Source organism: Cinclus cinclus, chromosome 1, assembly GCF_963662255.1.
Source record: "Cinclus cinclus chromosome 1, bCinCin1.1, whole genome shotgun sequence".
Taxonomy (NCBI): domain Eukaryota; kingdom Metazoa; phylum Chordata; class Aves; order Passeriformes; family Cinclidae; genus Cinclus; species Cinclus cinclus.
In genome coordinates this window covers 117,355,621-117,377,245 of record NC_085046.1, presented here as the reverse complement: position 1 = coordinate 117,377,245, position 21,625 = coordinate 117,355,621, and the positions used below count along the sequence as shown (strand labels likewise).

At 35.6% G+C, this 21,625-nt stretch overlaps 1 protein-coding gene across 2 annotated transcripts in view; it reads left to right on the top strand.

Annotated features, from left to right (window-relative positions):
* Positions 1-21,625, top strand: part of PDE7A (phosphodiesterase 7A) — a 72,763-nt gene that overhangs the window by 39,373 nt on the left and 11,765 nt on the right. For both annotated transcript variants that reach the window (XM_062502003.1, XM_062502013.1), the window contains exons 3-5: positions 6,507-6,590; positions 19,150-19,301; positions 20,981-21,044. In XM_062502003.1, the coding sequence (XP_062357987.1) occupies positions 6,507-6,590; positions 19,150-19,301; positions 20,981-21,044 (300 nt within the window). The remainder of the gene's footprint in view (positions 1-6,506; positions 6,591-19,149; positions 19,302-20,980; positions 21,045-21,625) is intronic.

Here is a 21,625-nt window from a genome sequence, read left to right as displayed (position 1 = left end):
AAAAAGGTATTTGGAGGGGAAAGCATCCAGGGGAGACCCTCTGTGATAGTGAATGCACAGAAGGAGTTGAGGTCACTTGTTGAGAGGAGAAAGATGCAGAGCTCTTGCGGATCTGGCTGCCAGATTCAGGATTTCCCGCTCCTCTTCTGGAGGCTGCTGATGGTGCAGATGGCATGGGGATTGTGTACGTGCTCTAAGTCTGTTTCACTGCTAAATGATGCCATTTAATTTAAGTCACCCTGAGCTATGAATTAGTGTTGAAATGGACTATGATGGCTTGCATGGTGTCTTGCACAGCTCAGTGAACACCAACAGCTACTCATTACAAATTCTTAACCATCTCCAGCTAAATCAGCCAGAACATGTCTTTTTATGCCCTGAGTCTTTTCAGTTTAATTGTATATTGTACTTGTTAAAGTCCCCAAGAATTCATAGCTGCATTGTCTAGGAATTTAAAGTTGTAAGCTACACACCTGTATGTATATGAATTTATAGTCCTAACCTACATTTGTAGGAATACATGGTCATATATATATATATATAAATCCAATTTTCATTTAATAGCTTCACATTTTTTTTCCAGTTATTTTGATTTTTTGCATTTGTAAAGTTGTTAATGCTATAGCACTGACTGTCTACTGAAGGAGTTTTGATCAGAGAATTTAATTACTTTGGGGATTTGTTAAGATGAGAACAGAAGATGATGGGTTCTAAATGTTTATTGAAAAAGCTGCTGGATTTTTTTTTGTTGTTGTTGTAAATAGGTTTCTTTTATTTTCAAAAGTTAAAATGAAGTAGTTAGGCCCCTCACTTCTGCAGAAGAATTTGTGATAATGCTCAAGTAATTCTGGAGAGAAGCAAAGCATGGCTTCCTCTAGATTTTGGTATATACATCTGAATGGAGAGAAAATTCTAATTTGTCTTGGAAATCTTCCACTATTCTCATAGGTAGAACTGGAAAATATTCAGAACATGATGTTAAGTAAATTAATCTTTCACTTGTACTCTCATTGGAATTAATTATTACATAATGAGATTGGTGCTTGTAATGAATAGCATAATTCTTGCTGGCATAATTCATTCATGCTGTTGTGCTATTCAGAAGCAGTAAATCTTTTAAAGGACTTACTTCCAATTTAGGTGGGGGAAGGAGGGTACCAACAAGCAAACAAAAAATTACTCACAGCATGTTTGAATCATTATGTGATGAATTTGTGTTATTTTCTCACTTAATAGAGATGACTTGGTTTTTCCCAAATGTTAAGTGTACTATACTGTGCAAGTTTGCAGCTATTTACATATTTATTATTTTTGTACTCATAAATGGACTGTAAAAAAGACCAGCCTGAAAGCTGAACAGTTGGACTCATCGGTATGTAGAATCATTAATGTCAGAGTAGATTAAATTTTTTGCAAGAAATGTGAAGCACTGCATTTCCTACAGTATTGGAGAGTTTTGTTTTTGTTCTGTTTAAGTTAGTACACTTGAGCAGAATAAGCTATAAGGAATCCTCAGCTGTAACTTAATGGGAAGTTAGGCACAGTCCTGAGAAGATTTGCCTTTTACTTGGTTGGTTTTATTCCATACAGGCGATATATACGAACAAAATGTACCTTAATAAGGTGTTTATCTTAGCAGACCAAAAATACAAGACTAAGATTATCTACAATAACTCCCTCTGCCTTTGTTCAGTTGTGCTGGCCATGAAGTTGCTTCATTCAATGTTTTCAGGCTGTTCCAATGGTAATCCAATGGAAATTAATTTACACCAAATAAACAGGAATTCCTGTGGTATAGCAGTTTGTCCAGGTTCAATTAAAAATATCCTTTTTTAGGGGTATGCAAAATAAAAATCTAACTAACTCCTCGCTGCCTTCATCAGTGTGTCGATATAAACAAGCAGTGTTGACTGTAATGACTCATCTGTCATACCCCATTCCCAAAATATACACTAAGCCACTCCCGAGTGGCTTATTTACTATTTTAAAATATAGATACAGATGCAGCATTGTAGAATTTTTCTTTTAAGACCTTGGAGAGGCTAAAACATCTGCATCACCTCAACCACTTTTCTCAGCAACTATGAGGAATTCTCAAAATATCTTGTAAGTGCTTCTCTGTAATCTTGATACTTTCTTGCTTTTCTGGTTTCTTTTTCTTGTTGCTTTATATCGACTGGAAATTTTTCTACTGTGCATGGGGTAGAAAGTGTGGGGTACTGACTGCTTGTATTGATGAGCGTGCACCTCTCAGCTACAACTTGGAGCATCCATCTTCCTTTAGAGGTCTTGATCATTTCAGATAGGAAACATTGGAGAAAAGCTACTGTGTACTGGGCATGCTCTTCTTTGGTAGTGGTTTTTATGCTGCATTCTGTTTGCTTTAATTCTGGCACATTCAGCTTACCTGTCATCTGTTTCTCCAGCAAATTTAATAGGAATTTTAATCTGTGAAGTTAATAATTCTGTCTGAAAATCCTGCTCTGCACAACCTCATGGCTTTGACTTGAGTCCTTTACCTTGAGGTGGCTGTTGTAATTTCTGCTCCCAGCTGTCCTCCATGATCTCTGAGGTTTCTGCCCCTGCTCCGGATGGCCTCAGCTCCCCAAGCAGCTGCTGCATTGTTACTCTGCCACACTGCAGTCTTATGGTAGCACCAAGTATGTGCTGGGTAACCCTAACACGAAGGGATATCAGCTGTGCCATTTCAGCTGCCTCGTAAGTATCAGAGCTGTCCTTGTGGTGTCAGCAGGAATCTGAGAGAGGGGCAGGAGCTAAACGATCTGTTTCAAGGTAAGTTTTGTTACAGCCCTAATTTCTTTTCAGTTTCCTGTTATAGCTGCAAACCTCCCTCTTACATTCCTTCTTCCATGATTTATGTAGTTGTCAATTAAATTTCTGCCAGTGTGATCTTTGTCTTAAAAATGCAAGTGATCCTGATCATGCAGGACTATTCTGGAAAAAAGTTAGCTAAATACTCAGCCATCAGATATTGTATCATTTTTGTGCTCAGAATAAAGTTTGCGAAGGAAGGCTTCGCATTTTTTAAATCTATCTCTTTTTTGGAATCAGCAAAACTTTCAAAGAGGGAAAAATTTGTTCCTGGAAGTCCAGTGTCATTAAGATTCTGGACTTGAATGTGTTCCGTAAATGTAACGCAGGAGTCTTTCCAGTGTGGCTGAAAGTGGCTCAAGAAGAGACATTTCAGATAAAAGCTGTCAGTCAGCTTGCTGCCACTTCTGTGCCCTCTCCCAAGGAAATTTACATATAAGCCGACTGTGGAATCTGATGGCTTAAAAAGATTGTGTAAGCATTTTGATATGTTTGTAAAGGTCTAATAAACAAAAATTATTCATAAGTACTTTTGTTTTCCATGTTAAATTTTAATTGTCTTTCAGCTGCCATGTTAATGATTGGCTCTGAGGTTGGACTTGTGCTGCTGTTTGAAGGAATTATGTAACAGTGTCCTTTTTGTTTGATGAAAATAATCTCAAGTCTGAGATATCTTGCACTTTTTTGTCAAGTTCCCTGTGAAGAAAAAAAAAACATGTTCCTTCCTTAAAATTAAATTCTGCTTAACTTCAGAATCACAGGGTTGCAAAACACTTGTGCAGGATTTCCCAAGCAAACGGATGTGAACATGTTATGTGATGTGAAGGTACAATGAAGTGGGTGCATTTGGGATCCATTAATCTTCTGCAGGTTACATTAACCAAGGTGTGAATGCATAATGATGAGCCAGTATTTCTGGATGTTTTGGAACTAACTATACATATGTACTAGAGATTAGTTTCACTGTGCTAACAGCACATTGTTTCATAATGTGTATTCAGTTATTCCTTTTTCTCCTTCTGTATATTTAGAAACTTCAGATGGATGGATGGTATCATCAAATTCCACTTGTACCAATATTTTTCAAGTACATTTATTATCTGAAATCTTGAAAAATGCAGCAGTTCTGTGCTATAATTGAGATGCCTCTTTTGCCTTTGTTCTGGCACAAGAGAATTTTCTTTGTTTGCTGTAATGAATTCCAGGCCTGTAGAAGCGGTATATTTCTCCAGAATAAATCCAGTTGTATTCTAAAAAAAATAATCCATTGTTGAGATTTTTTTTTTTTTTTAAATAGGTTCTTTTACTGTGATTAGGGAGGGAGAATTTTGCTCAATAACTATATAAGGAAAATGTTTCACTTTCCTTGCTGGGAATTTCTCATTTTATATGCATATGAGTAAATAAACTCATTTTAGCTTTATCTTACTATAGTTGCTTTTCCTTAGTTTGCCATATACATTTTTAGTATGCAATTCCTTCTTTGGCTAAATATACCTGTAAATAAATATTCTAATAATAGCTTTTTAAAGTAATGTAGTCAGTTGCACTTCTTTATTTTACTTACAGGCCGTTTTTCTTGTTTTCCTTCCTAAAATTCTCAACATTGCAGGCATTTCAAGGGTACCAGGGATACTACTCTGGCTATACTGTTAGTCAAGGGTACTAGTAAATGAAAAAGAACAAAACAGAGAGAAATTTTCTTGACGTCATTTTTCAGATGAACCTGCTCATTTTGTTATTTGCAGAATTCCATGTTGGTCTTCAGGTGTTTTTCTGTGAACTTTTCTTATTCCTGACACTTAGAACAAATTGTTTGCCAAAACCTACTTATACACTGGCTGAAACTATTTGCAATTCATACTGTGGTTTGTAAATTCTAAAAGTAAAAAACTGCATTTTAAACAAAAATAGATCACAAAAGCTGTATCACATTTTCTGTAAAAAATCAGCTCCACTGAAAAACATTTTATTTTCTTTTAATTTAGCTGGTGAGCTCATTCACACAGCTGTAGCTATGCCTGATTACCCAGATAAATATGAGTGAAAGGTAATGGAAGTCAAATTTTCCTCTGTATACACTATTATTTTCATATGCAGCTACTAATGCATTTCCCCCCCTCTTCCAAAGTTTCCTCTTTTTCATTTTTATTAATTTATTTTGTAAACAAAATTCACCAGTTGCTTGTGCCTAACAGAAGAGTTCTACAATTTGCTGCCTCTGTATTGCCTGGAAGGAGACAAGTCTCTTGCACTGTGCTCAAATGAATGCTTGAAGCCTTTATAAGTAATATCTTGTAAATGGTCTGAAAAATAATTGCAGATAGTAACCTTGCAGCTCAGTTAAGGTTTTCAGTTAAAAAAAAACAAAAACAGGATTAATAACTGAAAGGCACATGTATTTACTATGTTTTTACTGATAATGTAAACTTTAGGGGAGTCCTGGGCCTACTTACCCTTTTGTAGTCCTTCCAGCATGGCTCACAAGATAACATTCATGTTAAGTGCCTCACTGTAGATGTGTCAGTGTTTATAGATATGTATCTCTGGAAAGATACCTGCTAAGTATTAAAAGCATACTACTGAAGTGTGAGTCAGTACCTTTAGCTATTTTCTGATAAGCTGCCTGCTTCAGCAATTACACACCAGCAGGTTAGGAAAGAAAAAAAGGAAAGAAAATGATCTCAAGATGTCTGTCACTTGATGAAAAATAAATAGCTATATTTTTTTAGTTCTTATAAACTCAGTCATAGTGCTTTTTGTTAATTACTTATTTTGTTTTCATATGGAAAGTGCTGTGTTTGAAGTGAGGAGAATATGACACTCGACAGATTTTTCATAATTAGAAACCACAGCATTTGCACATCTTAAATTTATCTTTGTTAGGGTTTGAGGAGGGAAACACTATTATGTTTGATCCTCAAAGATTTCTCCAAATTTGTAATTGCAAAAGGATTTTAAGTGAAATCTTTTAATTCAGGTGAACTGCTTGTATTAATATGTACATCTATCTAACGAAAGAATACTGATCAGCTTTCAGTTGGTAAAATGCATAAGTAGAAGTCAACTCGCATGCTGAAAGATTCAGGTTGAAGCTAATTACAGTGCAAAATAGTTTGATCAAATTTTAATACTGAGTTTTGGTATTTTAATAGGCTCTTGTGTAATATTCAAACAGCTGAGCACAAGTAAGTAAATGCTAGTGGGAAAATATTACATAATATAAAACCATATTGTAATTAGCTTATTTGCTAAAAGCTACCATTTCTAGAAGTTGAAGCTTTTTTGTATCCTACAAAATGTTATCGTCGTATGTGTGTTACTGAGGAACAACAACTTTAAATGTTCTTGTTTTCTGTCATATTAAGGTGCATTTTTACCATACTGGTGTAGCAAGCTCTTCCTAATTTCATCTGAATGCTTATCACATGCTTCTGGCAAGTATGCTTAGGCAGGAGAGATTTTGGCAAGAAAGCATGTGATTGCATGTTTAACAAGTCTTCAAACTTTGTTTTGAATTTCACCTTTAAAACAAAAAGCATTGAAGTAGGCCTATGTTTGAATTACTCCCCTCCATTAAGTACATGAATCTTTACCCCTCCAGGCTATGTTCATTTGCATTTTATCTCTGCCACTCTTCCACACTTTTATTTCACTCTTGACCCTGTTTCTAGGAGATGTGCGAGTAAGAAGTCGGGCAGGATTTGAAACAGAGAGAAGAGGTTCTCATCCATACATTGATTTCCGTATTTTTCACTGTAAGTATTTAAAAGCAGATAAATGACAAATAAACAAAGGCGTCCATCAATTTTAATTACTGAGCCTTTAAAATACAGTTAGTAGCTCTTATAGCAAGACTATTTTTTTTATACTTCTAGGAAAATCATTCTAGCTTGTTATCAAAAACAGAAGAGGAAATTCTTCACTGCTAAATTTTATTTTTTAAATTATGATTTTAAACTCATTGAATTTAGACCTGAGTCCGTATTGAAAGGAAGACTTAACTTCTAAACAGCTACTGATGTGTGTGCTGTGTGCTTGGCAGACACAATCAGTTGAGAATACTTTTCTGTTTTTGTAAAGCACTAGAAAGGCCCTGTCCAGGATGATGCTTGAACAGAGTTACAGTAATACCAATATTCTTGACCTCATCATGATGAATTAACATTTACATCTACTCAAATGTGTAGCTAGGACTTACATTTTTGGACAGAGACAAATCTTAAATAAAAGTTAAAGTGTTAGAAGAAAGCTGTAGCCTAAATTTTTTTTATATGTCTTTGAGGCATCTTTTTTTTTTTCAGAAGTGTTACTAGAAGAATATTTTTGTAGAGAAAAAAGTAAAATTATCCATCTATAGTGTTACAACTAAATTTGTCAGTAGTTGTTGTAATATAAAGTTTCAACACCACAAAACCAATATGAGCAAAAGTGCAGGGGAGATCTGAGTCTTAATTAAATTATGCTAATAATGAATGTATTAAGTGTCGTAAAGCACTATATCAGCACAATTCCAAGTATTCTGAATGCAATGGAGAGATTTAGTAAAGCCGATTTCATGGTAGTAAGTGTGGTTGTTGTAATTACCTTATGAATAAAAATGAGTGGCAGAAACTAGTCTTATGCTCTGATCTTAACTGAAGTTATTCTTTTAAAAAGTAGATAATTTCTAAAACTCTTAAACTTCTAGTTTCATTCAAAAATTTCATAAAAATAGGTGAGAAAACAAAGTTTGAAGAGTGTGCTCTTAGTGTGCTCTTAGTAGATTTTTTTCAATAAAGAGGGTAAGATCTTCATCTCAAGTCCTGATTGAGTATAATAAATTCTCTGTAGAAATAGCATGCAATTTATGAAGTACGTAACTGTCTTTGTGTATATATGTATGTGGCATTTCACGCTGGTATAGGAAGATATGAATGGAATTATTAAAAGAACTACCTGTTAAAAGGCAGTCAATGTATGATATTATTGCTGTTGTCAAATTAACTATTTTCTATGATCCTCATCACGATGTTTCTTTCCTTCCTGATGATTGTGCATCAGGCAGATCATGACTAGTCAGGAAAAGGACTTTCACACTCTTCTCCTTACCCCTACTTGTTCAGACACAGCCACCAGCTTTTAGCAACATCACCTGTGGTGTCTGATGACAGCAAAAAATACTGCTAGGAGGCCCAAAAAATTCTTTGTCTTTAACTTCTCTCGCAAGCTAGCTGCTGTTTTAGTTTTCAGAGTTGTCATATTATAGTCAGATTTTTTTTGCACTTCCGGACTGCAGCTTGTTGCTCTTTGACTTGTGGAGTTTCTTTCAAAGTTAGGAATTCAGCACCATGTCTCACTGTATCAGTAGGTTATCTAGTAATTTACATAAATATGGGATTCTTTTTTATCCATAAAATATTTTCTTTCTCTCTGCAATGATAATTTAGTCCTGAACAGTGTTTACTTAATTGTTTTAAGCCAAAGACATTTACTAATGCACTATAAGACTGACAGGAGAGAGAAGTTGCAGGAATCAGACTTGACCTTGTTTTTAGGATATTCTCCCTGCCCTCTCCTAGTTACTTCCGAAGGAGTTGGTTTCGCCACATAGAGGTAAATGAAAAATATTCACCCATTTGAGCAGTAACATGTGAGAGGAGTCAGTCAGCTCTTCTTTCTTTGGGGCAAATACGGAATTTGGAAGGGTCTCTTCTGCAGCTGAAGCTGACTGCACCATCTGAATGCTGCCTTTTATTTTTTTTTTCTCCCCACCACACCTGTATCCTGAACATCAGTAATGCATGGACATGCTTCCTCCATTGTGTTTGTGTGGTTTCACTGTAACTTACTTGTACTACCCACTAGCTTTATTCCGTGGTTCTAGATATTTTGTGATGATCATTGCTTCTGTGTTTTGCAGAGGATTTATATAGTGGCTGTCAGTCACAGTGCTGAAGCATTAGTGCTGTTTTGTGTTGCTTAGCTAACTTTGGTTGTTCAGCATTGTTTTCTTTTTCTGTCAATGATGTTTTGAGAAGAAGTTGAATGTCTTTCAGGAAGTTTAGGTAACAATATGCTACTGACCAGTCTCTAATATGTTATTGATAGGCTCTTAACCCAGTCTTTTATTGATAGGTTGGAAGAGTACTGAATTTTAAATGCATTGCTTTCCTTCATAACACTATTTGATCTTGCAACTTCAACCAGTGTTGCTGAAATAAAGTTTGTCAGCACTTATTTCTAAAGATCGCTTCTGTATCTTCCTTTGCATTATAAACTCCTCATCTATATCTTCATCCCAGAATTCTGTAACTGATACATAAATAGACATGTTAGAAACTTGAATATATGTATTCTCAACAGTAACTTTTAGAAAATTTGATTTTAGGAAGATGGTTGGAAAAATACTGTTGTTAGAGTCAGTGGAATGGGAATCATATCTGAGGTTTAATTAATGCAGGATTTGACTGATGATCAAGCTAACTTTGTTGGACGGTAGTTTTCCTTCTACATTATCTGTTATTCCAGAAGTCACCTTTTTATAGGTAAATGCAGGAACTACCAAGAGGAATAGCTCAATAAACAAATTTTTGTTTTAACAAGACTGCTTTCTGGTGAATGGGGAAAGTCAGGATTATATTCTTCTTGTTGGCTGGCAGTTGGTTAATGTTATCAGTTAGTAAGTTTTCTGTCACTGTGTTCTGTTGGTTATGCCTGTGTGGAATCAAGGGCATAAAGTCAAGATTAAATTCACCATTTCTGGAAAGGAGAGAGCAGCCACACAACTTTTTTCCTCTGAGTTCACTGTTGCACAGTAAATTGCATACACTGTACTGTTTTATTGAATTGACTGTAGAACACTGGATCTACTTTTCACTCCATGAGAAACAAGAAGGGAGTTTTGCAGTTCACTGTGAGAATGCAGTATGTACTGTTTGATTTTCAGGGAAGTTATTGAAAAAGCAATTGCAGTGGTTATAATCACTCTTTCTGTCTTCTGGTTTACAAGTAGGCAGGCTATGGCTTACATGAGTACTTCAAAATTTTCTTTACATTACTCGAGACATCACAGACAGTAATTCATTCTTTAATACAGTCAGAATATGTTGCTAAAAACTACTGTGAAACAAAATTTTTGGTAGAACAATTGGTAGGTTATAAGATAAAAATATTCCATTTCTCAGAAATAGTAAATCAGCAGTAAAGTTTTAGGCTTTGTGTTCTTGCTATTGAGAAGTTGTTAATAATGTCTATTTTTTTGTATATGTATATGTGTGTATACACACACACACAACTACACTTAAGAAATTTTGATTGTCTGAGGTGTTTCTAGCATGCACAAACAAATGGCATATATAATGTGCCTTAATCACTCTGTTTCTCCTGAAAAAAACCCCAGAGAGTGAGTGTGGACAGTGATACGTACAGTATGTTGTAGTGAAGCCAAAATGAACGTAGATCAAATGAATAATTAAGATAATAGAAAAAAATACTGAGAAGTGTCATATGCAGATAGAGCTGAAATTAATGCTTTTAAGCTTTCTTTTAGAGGGTTGTTGGATATAGTCTGGAGGAACCAGATATAAAAATTAATACTTTGGTTTTGTGGAGAAGAAAGATGTTTTTTTTTCTTGCTCTTCCTGTTGTGCCTGGCCCAGAATAAGAGAGATCTTGTCAAAAGGTTTTTAGAATTCCCTTGTGCCAGTCTCATCTGAGCATGCTTTTACAGGGAGATGATGATGTTGCCAACACATGGGGCTCTGTTTTGTGTTTTGTAGATAACAATCTGTCACATCTGTGAGTTAAAATATCTTAGAAGAAGGGATTTTGAATTAATCATTATGTGTTTGGTGACATTCAGGAATGCTCAGTTTTGAAGAAAACAATTGCTTGCCTACAGTATAATGGTACAGTATAAGTCTTCATTGAGACTTAGATGGTTCTTTTCCTTAGCTTTGTATAGAGCCTTTTTAGTGGGGAATGGAAAGAAAGGAAGAGATCTTTTTATAGGTGATGGATAGGTCTAATTCTTTCTCTTGAGAGTACAAATATGTGATGAAATTTCAGCGTTTACCTATATTCATACAACTTTCAGACTGTTTACTTGGAAGTTACAGTTTGTGGAACACATTAAAAGCTATTATGATATCTGGCAGAAATGTCAACATGTGCTGTTTCAATGATGTTTTTAACTTTCTAGTTCTTAGCTCATGAACCATTGGAAAGTGTTTACCTTGAACAGTGAATTTAGACTGCCCTTGGCTGAGAGGCCAGAATTTTAAAGAAGAGACAGGAGTGCAAATCCAAATTGATTGCCTGAAACAATTTGAAAAATCCTTGTGTAGCAGCAGCTAATGATGCTTTTGATGATACCATCTAGAGATTGAGATAAACTAGGCAGAGTCCTGAATTTCAATGCCCTTTTTTATTTAAAGAAAATAGAAGAATTACCTATTTGGTTATGTTTAACAGTAATTGTCTTCACGGTCTACTGTGAAGAAGTTTCACAATGAATAAAGTAATGCAAGAAGATTTGTGTCATCCTAGCTGGAAGTATTTGTTTCCTTTTGAAAATGCCATCACTGAGGAATAAATAGCTTGTACTTCAGAGATTTCTTCAAAAGCTGTCTTTCTGTGAATGATGCAATTCTGAAATTGTCTTCTAATTGTTCACAGTTCAGATTATTCAAATAAATTGTGTTCTACAACGTGAGAGAAATTTTGACTTTGATTTAGTTTGGAGAATGTAGTCACACAAGGGGAAAACACAGGAAATGCTCTAAATGCAGTTGTATTGGCCAAATGAAAAGAGTGAGCTTGAAATGAGCTTGGTTAAGGAAGATTTGGGGATAAAAAGTGCCAATTGAGAATACAGGGCAGGTTTGTTTTTTTCTTTTGTTTTTCTAGATGTTTGTTGTATGTATAATTTCTTCTTTTCAAGCTACTGTAAAACACCATGTATGCTCTGGAGTTTTGCACAGTTACAGGCCACTCTGTATTTCATTGCTGGCTTAAGTTTGACCATAGAGGAAGACAGATACATTATATTATTTTTCCCATTTCTTTTGAACCTCTCCGGTGTGTTCTTTCTCCAAGTACCTTATTTGGAAAGGTTGGAAGGTTGGGAAAGGTTGGCTGCTGTTTTTTGTGTGTTTGTTTTCTGGACAATTTGGTAGAAAAATATGTGAGAATTCTTTTGTTTTCATCTCTGCTCCCACTTTGACTTTCTGTATTGGCCATCATATAGACTGGTGAAGGAAATTCTTTTTTCTGTTAAACATGATGGGTTACTTTTCAATTTTTCTTCTATTTTTGGTGGTGAAAAAGTGACCAACAAAAATGGGTTGAAGGTTCTGTCATTCCTTTACTGTAGAACTGAAGATTTCTAGGACACTAAAGAGAGGTGGATTTTTCTGAGAAGACAGCAAGAAAATGATTTGGCGATGATCTGGAATATTTTATCCTTTTGGGAAAAGAGTTTTGAATCACTGTATCACTGTATCGTGTTCTTCAGGAGGATCAGTATCTTGATTAACATGACATAACCCATTTTGTAAAGGCTATATTTGTGTATATTTTATATATTTGTGTTCTGATTATATTCCTCTAAATATTTAGTTTCAGTGAGGTTTCTTAGTTCACAGTATGTGGTTGTGAATTGCAGATTTGCTGTGCCCAGTGAGTGCAGTCAGGTTAAAAAATCCCCAAAAACACAATTGCAGGATTGCTGGGCTTATGATTCAGTAAATTGGTATGGAAAGACTGCCTTGTTTATAGTTTCCTCGTCCTGAGATTATTGCAAGATGTTACTCATTCCAGCACAGAAATGACATTGTTTAATTCACTTAATTTTGTATCTTTCCCGAGGCATTTACAGAAATACTAAGATGAGCCAAAATTCAAAAGAGATAAAAAATAGTCCTGTAGATACCTTTTCATTATGATTTTTTTTTTATTTTACACTTATGCTGTGCAGTGACTTACAGTGCCATTGGAGAATTGGCACTTATTTCATACTGAAGTAGTCTAATCCCTTCAGTTTGAGTAACTTCTCTCAAATTAGCTCTGCTTTGAGCAGAGGATTGGACTAAAGGACTTTAAGAACTCTCTTCTGTCCCTTCCCACCTAAATTATTCCATGGTTCTGTGGCTCTGTGCTTTGCTAGGGCAGTGAGATCCTTTTGCTCTGTAAGATTCTTCAGGAAAAATTATCTTTGGTGGTGGTAATGCCTAGCACTTCCCCTCCATCATGGAGCATCTGATGAAAAACACTAGTTTTTAGTAGATACTCTATTGTTTCTTGAAACTTAAATTATTATTTTTTTCTGATTCCACTCAGGCAGAAGCCACTTATAAAGCCATGTTTATTTCATTCATCCTTAACCGACAACATATTTACCAGCAGTCATTATTATTTGGGAAAAAATGGAGAATACTTGGAAAATAAAAAAAAAATATATGAATGTGTATATAATTATATATTGTACATTAAAACCAAAACAGTATGGCTTAATGTTTTTTTTTTAAGCAGAAGGAGCGTAGTGCCTTACAATGATGCTAAACGAGGCTTCTAAGTGGTTCTAAGGAAGACAGGAAGTATAATGAGGTAATTTAGACCCCAATAGTCTAAATTAGTCTTTTTATGTAACTTTAAAATCCTTGCTAAAATTATGTCTTCCAAATGAAGTCCTAGTTTTATATAATACTTGAGTACTGAATGTCATAAAGATATTTTAAATTCAAACCATGAGTGGTAAACATACAGGAGAGTTAAATAGCAGGACTTAATTTAAAAAAAAAAGTTCATGGATCTAATATAGTGCGTTTCTTAGCAGTCTGATGGGAATAGCTGTGAAATTAGAATGCTTATGGATCCCTCTAGTGGTGCGAAATGCTCGATAATGCTTTCAAATTATTCATAAATTGAAAATTATTTGTGTTCTGGAAAGATGCATCTTTAGAAAGGTGGTTTTAATTGGCATGTGGAATGGAATATTTCTTTCCACCAAATATTTACAGATATTGGGAAATTTCAGATGATATGTCAGGCTTAATGATAGTATCTGCTATGTACAAATGAAAAATGTGTACTTGGGTTAATACGGAAAAATCATGAGCGATCACTTCCATTAAAAGAAGATAATTACTTCATATTTTTGGGGGAAAAACCTCTGATAGGCCTGTGCAACTCAAAGTTCAGGTTTTACATTCAAACATAGGAAGGATCCATTGTCTCAACCTTATTTTTTAAAAAAAATATATATTTTTTTTAGTGGGAGTGATACCCAAGACCTCAATTATGCTTTTTCTATTGGTGTGTAGCAAAGCTCTGCTTTTTATAATGGACAATTTTCTATTTGCCTTTTGGGCTATAGCAAGGAACACATGGAGGTAAAGTTCTTATTACTGGATAGCCTTGTTTTGACCAGATTCCCATCAGTGGGTGTAAGTCTATCTTTGCATTACAAGAAAATTGAAAGTATATTGCTAGGATGTAAGATTCCATTAATAATTAAACCAAATCATAATTGTCATTCTTTTTTTTGTGGACTGTCATTATACAAAAGATACAAAAATATTGAGAGTAAATCCATCAGTATATTGTGATACTTTAAGTGATTATAATTTCTCTTTACTTTGGATTTTTGTATTGGCATGAGAAAAATAAATATTTAATATCCCTGGGAAATGTGTTAAAACTTTTTTTTTAGGTTTTCATGAAGTTAAAAGATTGGGAGTGGGAAGAGATTAAAATTAGCGTCTCAGAATACAGATGAAATCTGTTGCATGAAGGCGACTTGTGTTACTTTATTGCTATATATGCATCACATTAGCAAAATAACTGATATTAATAACCAGAATTACTTCTTTTTCTTTATTTTAGAGAAAGGAATTTTTTATTACACCAGCATCTCGCTTACGATGCTTAGAAACAAGAATATAACAATTTTAATCAAACAAAAAGCCCCAGAATCTTGTATTGATACTTTGGATGATACCTCTAACTTACAAAGGAATGACAAGAAGAATGTCACAGGACAGCTGCTGTTGAGTAGGCACTAAGGCCTACAGTTTGCCTTCTGGTTCCTTGCATCAAAAGCACTTTTCAATGCTGTAGTGTCCTTAATGTGCCCAGCATCCCAACTTTGCTCTCATTCTCTTTCAGTTCACAAGGCTGTCTGTAAATGTAACATTTATTTTATCATTCTAATACATCCTTAAACTGTCCTTGGCAGTAAATGCTCAATTTTTGATATTAGAATGGTTTTTAGCACACTGAAGGCTACAAATGAAAGATGTTTGGGCTGAGAGGAGAGATGTTTTTACAGCATGCTTATTCATTCCTCAAATGCAGTGCACTCTTCATTCCTCACTGTCTCCTTTCCATGATCTATACATTACTGAACCATGGTTTGGTAGGGTCTCTGAAATTAGCATCTCTTTTCATGACTCGTGATAGAAGGAGGGAGGCTGACATTCTCATATTAATCATGCATCTAAAGGGAATGAATGTGCCAGGAGGGAAATGCCAGGTTTTCATTGCACAACTGAACCAGTCTTTTCCATTAACTGGGCTTAGCTGGTCTGCCAAAACCACAAAGCACTTGGCTTTTGTATCCTTAATAATAATTTATCTGTGAGGGAAAAGCAGGCACCGCAGCTATCAGTGTTCCTGCAGCTGAAGAACACATCTTCCCTTAACCCCCTTCCTTGAAAGCCAGCTATTTTCTGTTTCAGCCTCTCCTTTAAATTAATAACCTGTCAAATCTCTGCATCTGACTCACTTATTCTGAATTGTTCTGGGATAAATGTTTAACTGTTAAAGAGTGAAATCTAGTTTTTTTTGTTGGTGTAGTCCCCCAGATCAGGTGCTCTGGAGTTGCAGAGGGATGGCAAGGCTCAAGATCTCTCTTCTCACTTGGTAGTTATTCTGATAATTTCAGATCTAAAGAATAAAGACATTTAATCAAGGTGTTATTACCTAGCTTGGACTATCCATGTGCAATAACTAATAGCTCCAAGGAAAGGACAAAGCCTGGCCCATAGGGAGGAACAGCCCCAGACCCCTGCACAAGCAGGGGGCAACCATCTGGAAGGAGACTCGGCAGAAAAGGAGCGGGGCCTCCTGGTGGCCGCCAAGTTAAACATGAGCCAGCCATATCTTCTTTCTGCAAAGAAAGCCAGTGGTGTCCTGGGCTGCATTCGGAGCAATGTTGCCGGCAGGTTGAGGGGGGTGATCCCTCTCCTATATGCAGCACTGGAGAGGCCTCACCTGGAGTCCTGGTCTGGGCTCCCCAGTTCAGGAGAGAGACATGGACATACCAGAGAATGTCCAGCAAAGGGTGAGGAAGATTAAAGGGCTGGTGAAAAAAGGCTGAGAAAGCTGGGACTGTTCTGCCTACAGAAGGCTCAAGGGGAAACTTGTCACCTGAAGGGAAAGTGCAAAGGGGACAGAGCCAGGCTCTTTTCAGTGGTGCAACAGGCACAAACTGAAATATGGGAGGTTTCTTCTGAACATCAGGCAGCACTTTTTCACTGTGAGGGTGGGTGACCAAGTGGGTCACTGTGAGGGTGGGTGACAGAGTGCCCAGAGAGGTTGTGGAGTCTGCATCCTTGGAGACGCACAAAACCCTCTGGGAGGTGGTTCTTGGCAGTGTGGTCTAGGTGACTCTTCTTGAGCAGAGGAGTTTGACCAGATGAACCTCTGGTTCTTTCCTACCTCACCTGTGATTGTGTGATATGCAGCATTGCTGCTAGGAAAGCTGAAATAATGTAGGCTTTTCTTTTTTCACTTTTAACATGAGTTAGAAAAAGTAGGATTAAAGTGTCATAGTAGCGGTTTGCGAACTATGGAAATTGGTGATAATTTAGAGAGTTTACACATATTTGTAAGATGAATAAGTGTCAGTCATGTATTGTGAAGAGAATGATGGTTTGGCTTCACAGAAAAACAAGTAACTCATTTACCTCTGTATCTATCATCAGAAAAAATCCTAAAGCAAGAAGATGTGCAACCTCTCCTAAATGACTTACAAATACAAATATAGGTGGAACACAGGCCTGTACTGCCAAATTACTGTATTTCTGTGTTCTGTTGTGTACTTTGCTGCCAGAACCTGCTGTTCCACTTGTAGTAACTACACCATACTGTTCTGTCCAAGATTAACGGGTAGTACCTGTGACGGTAAAACTTAATTTGTTAACAAAATCAAGTTTTTGTTAACTGTAGATCGGTAGAAGAGTACTTGAGAACAGGAAAATTATCTATGCTTCCAGAAAAGTGTTCATGTTCCTACCTTAAATATTTTGTTTTAATGAGATTTAGTGAACTTTCTGGATTTTCTGTGTGACTTTGTGGATATTTTAGATAATTTTATGACCTAAATACCACCATTTTATATTATTTTATTTTCAACTCAATAATTTCGGTTTTGAAATTTGGCTCTTAAGGAATTGGTTCAAGATTGAGGGGGAAAAACTGCTTAGCTGTAGCATAGACTACATTTGCAGCAGCATCTGTATCACTCCCTGCTTCTCTGTTCTGCAGGCTGGCAGTGCTCAGACTGTAACCTCATGGTCACAAATGTGCTTAGAGATATTGGTAGAGTAATGTAGCATGACAGAATATTTATTTTCCTGTTGTACGCATGGATGTTGCTTTTTAAGCAACCTTTATAATATGTAGTACAACTGTTTACTTAATATGTAAACTGGGATATATTATAGGTACCAGTGTCTTCAGAGGAAGAGCCCTTGGCCTCAAGAATGGTAGCTCGAAGGGTATTTCATGTGGAGATGTCTGTGTTAGCCCTGAACTTCAGTGTCTTGATGAAGTGTTTGAGGCATGCCTGAAAGAACATTCATTTGTGTCAGTTAAATCTCTGTCCACACAGACAGTTGATAGGGAATGGTGCTGCATTTGATTAGATACTCTATGATCATGCCACTGTCAGCTCTATTTTATTTAGAGGTTTTTTATTAGTGTGGTTTGGGAATTAATGTATTAATTTAATATTAATATGTTAATGAGCTAGCATAGAACAGAAAGTAAATTGGAGCTTCTGCAGGGAGAAGAATTTAAATAGATAAAGATTTATCTTCTGTAGGATTAAGCTGCTGTCACTAGGAACCACTGAGGCTTTTAATTCAGATTGTCAGTAAGGCCACACTTTCCCACGTGCAATATTTTAGACTGACTTTAAGAACAAAAGTTGTAACTCCATAGTTCAGAAACTTCAAATATGCCTTGTTTTTGGAAAGACAAGAGATATGTGCTACAGAGTTCTGATAATGTTGGTTTTGCTGATCTGTATTTTTGAAAAAGAACATGTTGGCATTGAATTCTTTACTTAATACGTATTTTTAAAATGTTGTAATTTAACATGAGTCATTTCAGGCAGGTTGAGTGAATATCAAAATAAGATTATTGGCTTCCTGTTGGTTATATAAAACTGCTACTGAGGGGCACTGTTGAAAAGAAAGTAAAGGCCAAGTTTGGTCTAGTGTGTTTCAAAATGAGAATATCTGGCTTCTACAAAGCAGTTATAGCTCTGTGTAGTTTGATCCTGGGATTTCTAAAACATTTCCGGCATACCAAATGGAATTGGACATAAACTAGTATCGGTAAAATGTATAAATCAGTTAACCTAATAAAAGTAAAGCAAAATATTTGGATTAATTTTTGAAATAATTTTATGTTGTGTTTTCACCATACTGGGAAACAGAATTGGATATGCTGTGAATGTAAATGCCATAATTGCATGTCAGAAGAGTGTAGTTATTAGCAAAACCACCAAAATTACTTGAGCGTGTTTAAAACTTCAGCATAGTAGAGTTGAGGTTTTCTGAGCTCTAAACTGTGCAGAGTAATTTGAATAAGAGTAATTTGTACTTGCTCAAAGCCTACTTGTATCTCCTGTATCAGCACTCAGATTCTGATACTCTCTTGCTGGTGTACATATCATCTTAGGTGATTTGTTAGGGACATGGATTGGATGTGTATACATGACAGCAATTTTCCAAAAATAATTTGCAGTACTGTCTCTGTTTTCAGACAATATCTGTAATATTTTTGTGCTTTCAGTAAGAGTTCCTTAAGAAGTTAAGTTGCAGCTATGATTTAAGTATTTGTTTTTCTTCACAGGATGCTTACACAGAACATATTTTTTTTTCTAATCCATGGTTCTGTATTTAGTATTAATAAAAATATCTGTATTTGTGCTGAAACGTTTGATTCTCAAAAAAAATGCATTATCTTTGTACCAAACTTCCCTAAGCACTTCTCTTTTTGATAAAGGTTTTTTAGAGAGAGTGTTTATTTTCTTGTTTTTTGTAGCAAATTCTGAAATCGAGGTCTCTGTGTCTGCAAGAAATGTGAGAAGGTTGCTTAGTTTCCAGCGATACCTGAGATCTTCCCGTTTTTTCCGTGGTATCACTGTTCCAAATTCTTCAAACATTTTAGATGATGATTATAATGGACAAGCAAAGGTTGGTTGCTTGAGTTTTATTTTTTCCAATATGTTTTGCTAAATGCTTGCTAGTCTATATAATTATATTAAAATAATTATAATTATTATATAATTATATCACATACTAAAAGTGCAACCAAATACCAATTTTAAGCGTATTTTTGTACATATGCGTGTATGTATTTTTGTGTGTTTATATGTATGTATATATTGTAATGAAATCCAAAATTTCATGGTTTGGAGCAAACTCATATACTGCCCACAGGTTTACTCGGATGATTCTTATGTGGCTAGTGGTTTTTCTTGTTGTTGTTTTGTTTCATTGTGTGTTTTGTTTTTTTTTTTAATAACTGGTGAGTTAAAGATGCCCTTGAATATTGAAGAAAAAATTGAAGAGAGGAAAATGTATCTGTATTTAAGAAATGTAATGGAGTAATTTAGACAGCTTTGATTTTTAGGCTAACCTCGCTGGCGAACAACTGGAAGAGTGACTGCCGAAATTCAATAAAGTGCATTAAATGCATTTCTCAGGACATGCTTATGTCAAACTGACCTTTTCTTTGATGTTCATTTCTAGAAAAGAAATGTGATAGCTGTAATACACTTGTGCAGCACTAAGGCAGGGAAAGCAGATACTGGGAAGAGAGTTGGTGCTAGGGGAGCAGCTGCCTGGATGAAAGGTTGCTGTATTTGCAACAGAGGATGCACAGTGCTGAAGGGGGCTAAGCAGGCAAAAGTTATTCAGGTTATTCAAGATCTCAAAGGCTGTGTCACTGCATGTAGTGCTTTTTTGTCATCTGACACAGGAAAAAAATATACTTATAATACAATGGATGTATCAGTGCTGAATTTGATCAGGCTGTGGTGTAGGAAGAAATCTGATGACCTAGAGAAGAGATCTTAAAAATGTACATGTAATTTAGTCATAAGAAGATATTGTTAATGCTTTTGTTTCTTCTGATAGCAGAGTTTTAGCAGCTGGTAGAGAAAAGCTAGAACCTATAACTGGATCACAAAAGAGCTCTACCAATCTAATGAGAGTAGGAGAAGGCAGAAATCTTTTGTAAAATGTGCTGGAGGGGTATTTCTGATACAGGTAAGAGAGGCAAAGAATGGGACTGCTCAACTCTGGTGAGGCCTCTTGCACTGTTTTCTGTTCTTGCTCATCCCTGTTGTGGGAAGAACAGTTCATGTGGAGCAGCTGTGATAAAGACAAGCTAGTTCAGTGGGGTGAAAAGTCAAAAGCCATGTTCTTAAAATGCTCATTCAATGCTCTAATATCTAGTGAATCATCTAGATACTGTTCTGATAAGCAGGGGAAAAAAAGAAAGGTAAAAGACTACAGAGATTAATTTGCTAGTCTAAATGCACAGTTACTCTGCCATACTATTTCTGATTTGAACCTAATTGTTTTAAATTGTCTTTTGAGAGATTGACTAAAGAATCCAAAAGGAGGATCTCCAGCCAGTTCTGTCAAGGAATTTCTTGTTTGGCTTTTTTCCCTCCAGTCTTTTTATTTGTAAATGTGTGATGTTTTTCAGTTAACAGACAAATTCAGTTACTCTTTTGCTACTATTTGTTTTATATGTAGAAATTCTAAAGACTTGATCTGTCTCTGAAATATTAAATACTCCTCTGAGCTATAGGAAGATAGGCATATATTGATTAAAAACTGACACCTTCTGTGTTTCTTTTCAGTGTATGCTGGAGAAGGTTGGAAATTGGAATTTTGATATTTTTCTTTTTGATAGACTGACAAATGGTGAGTTTACTTTTGGTATTTCATTTGTGTTCTAGCTTCTGGCTTAGCTGTTGCACTTGTGTTGCAGTGTTGCATGTGATTGTTCACTAAAAAGCACAAATTTAGGTAGTATTTTTGGATTTAGTAGTCTTTAATCTGAGTCCTTGTTTGCCCAGTCACTCCATTAAAATAATGACACTGTCAGTACTTATACTAATCATTGATTTTTAGAAGAGGCCCTTGATATACTTTATAGGTTGTTGTTCTCTCTTAGTGATTTATAGTGGTAATTTGATACAAAGTAAAAAATAATTTTATGATCTTGGACTTTTTTTTTTTCCAATTATGCAGTGCTGGTAATTTTTACAGTTCTGTCCAAAAGGCCATTTATATTGAACAAGTATTTTTCTGATAAATGTAGTATTAGATAACATATTTCTATTAAATTATAGTGCTGTAAGAGGCATGTTGGTGTTAATCCATTATAATTGTGACTTAGAATACCTGGAGAATTGGGAGTTGAGCAGAGGGAGGGTGCTGTACACATAGCTTGCACAACATAGAAGAAGGAAGAGAACATTTTGGTGACTTTTATGTGCCCA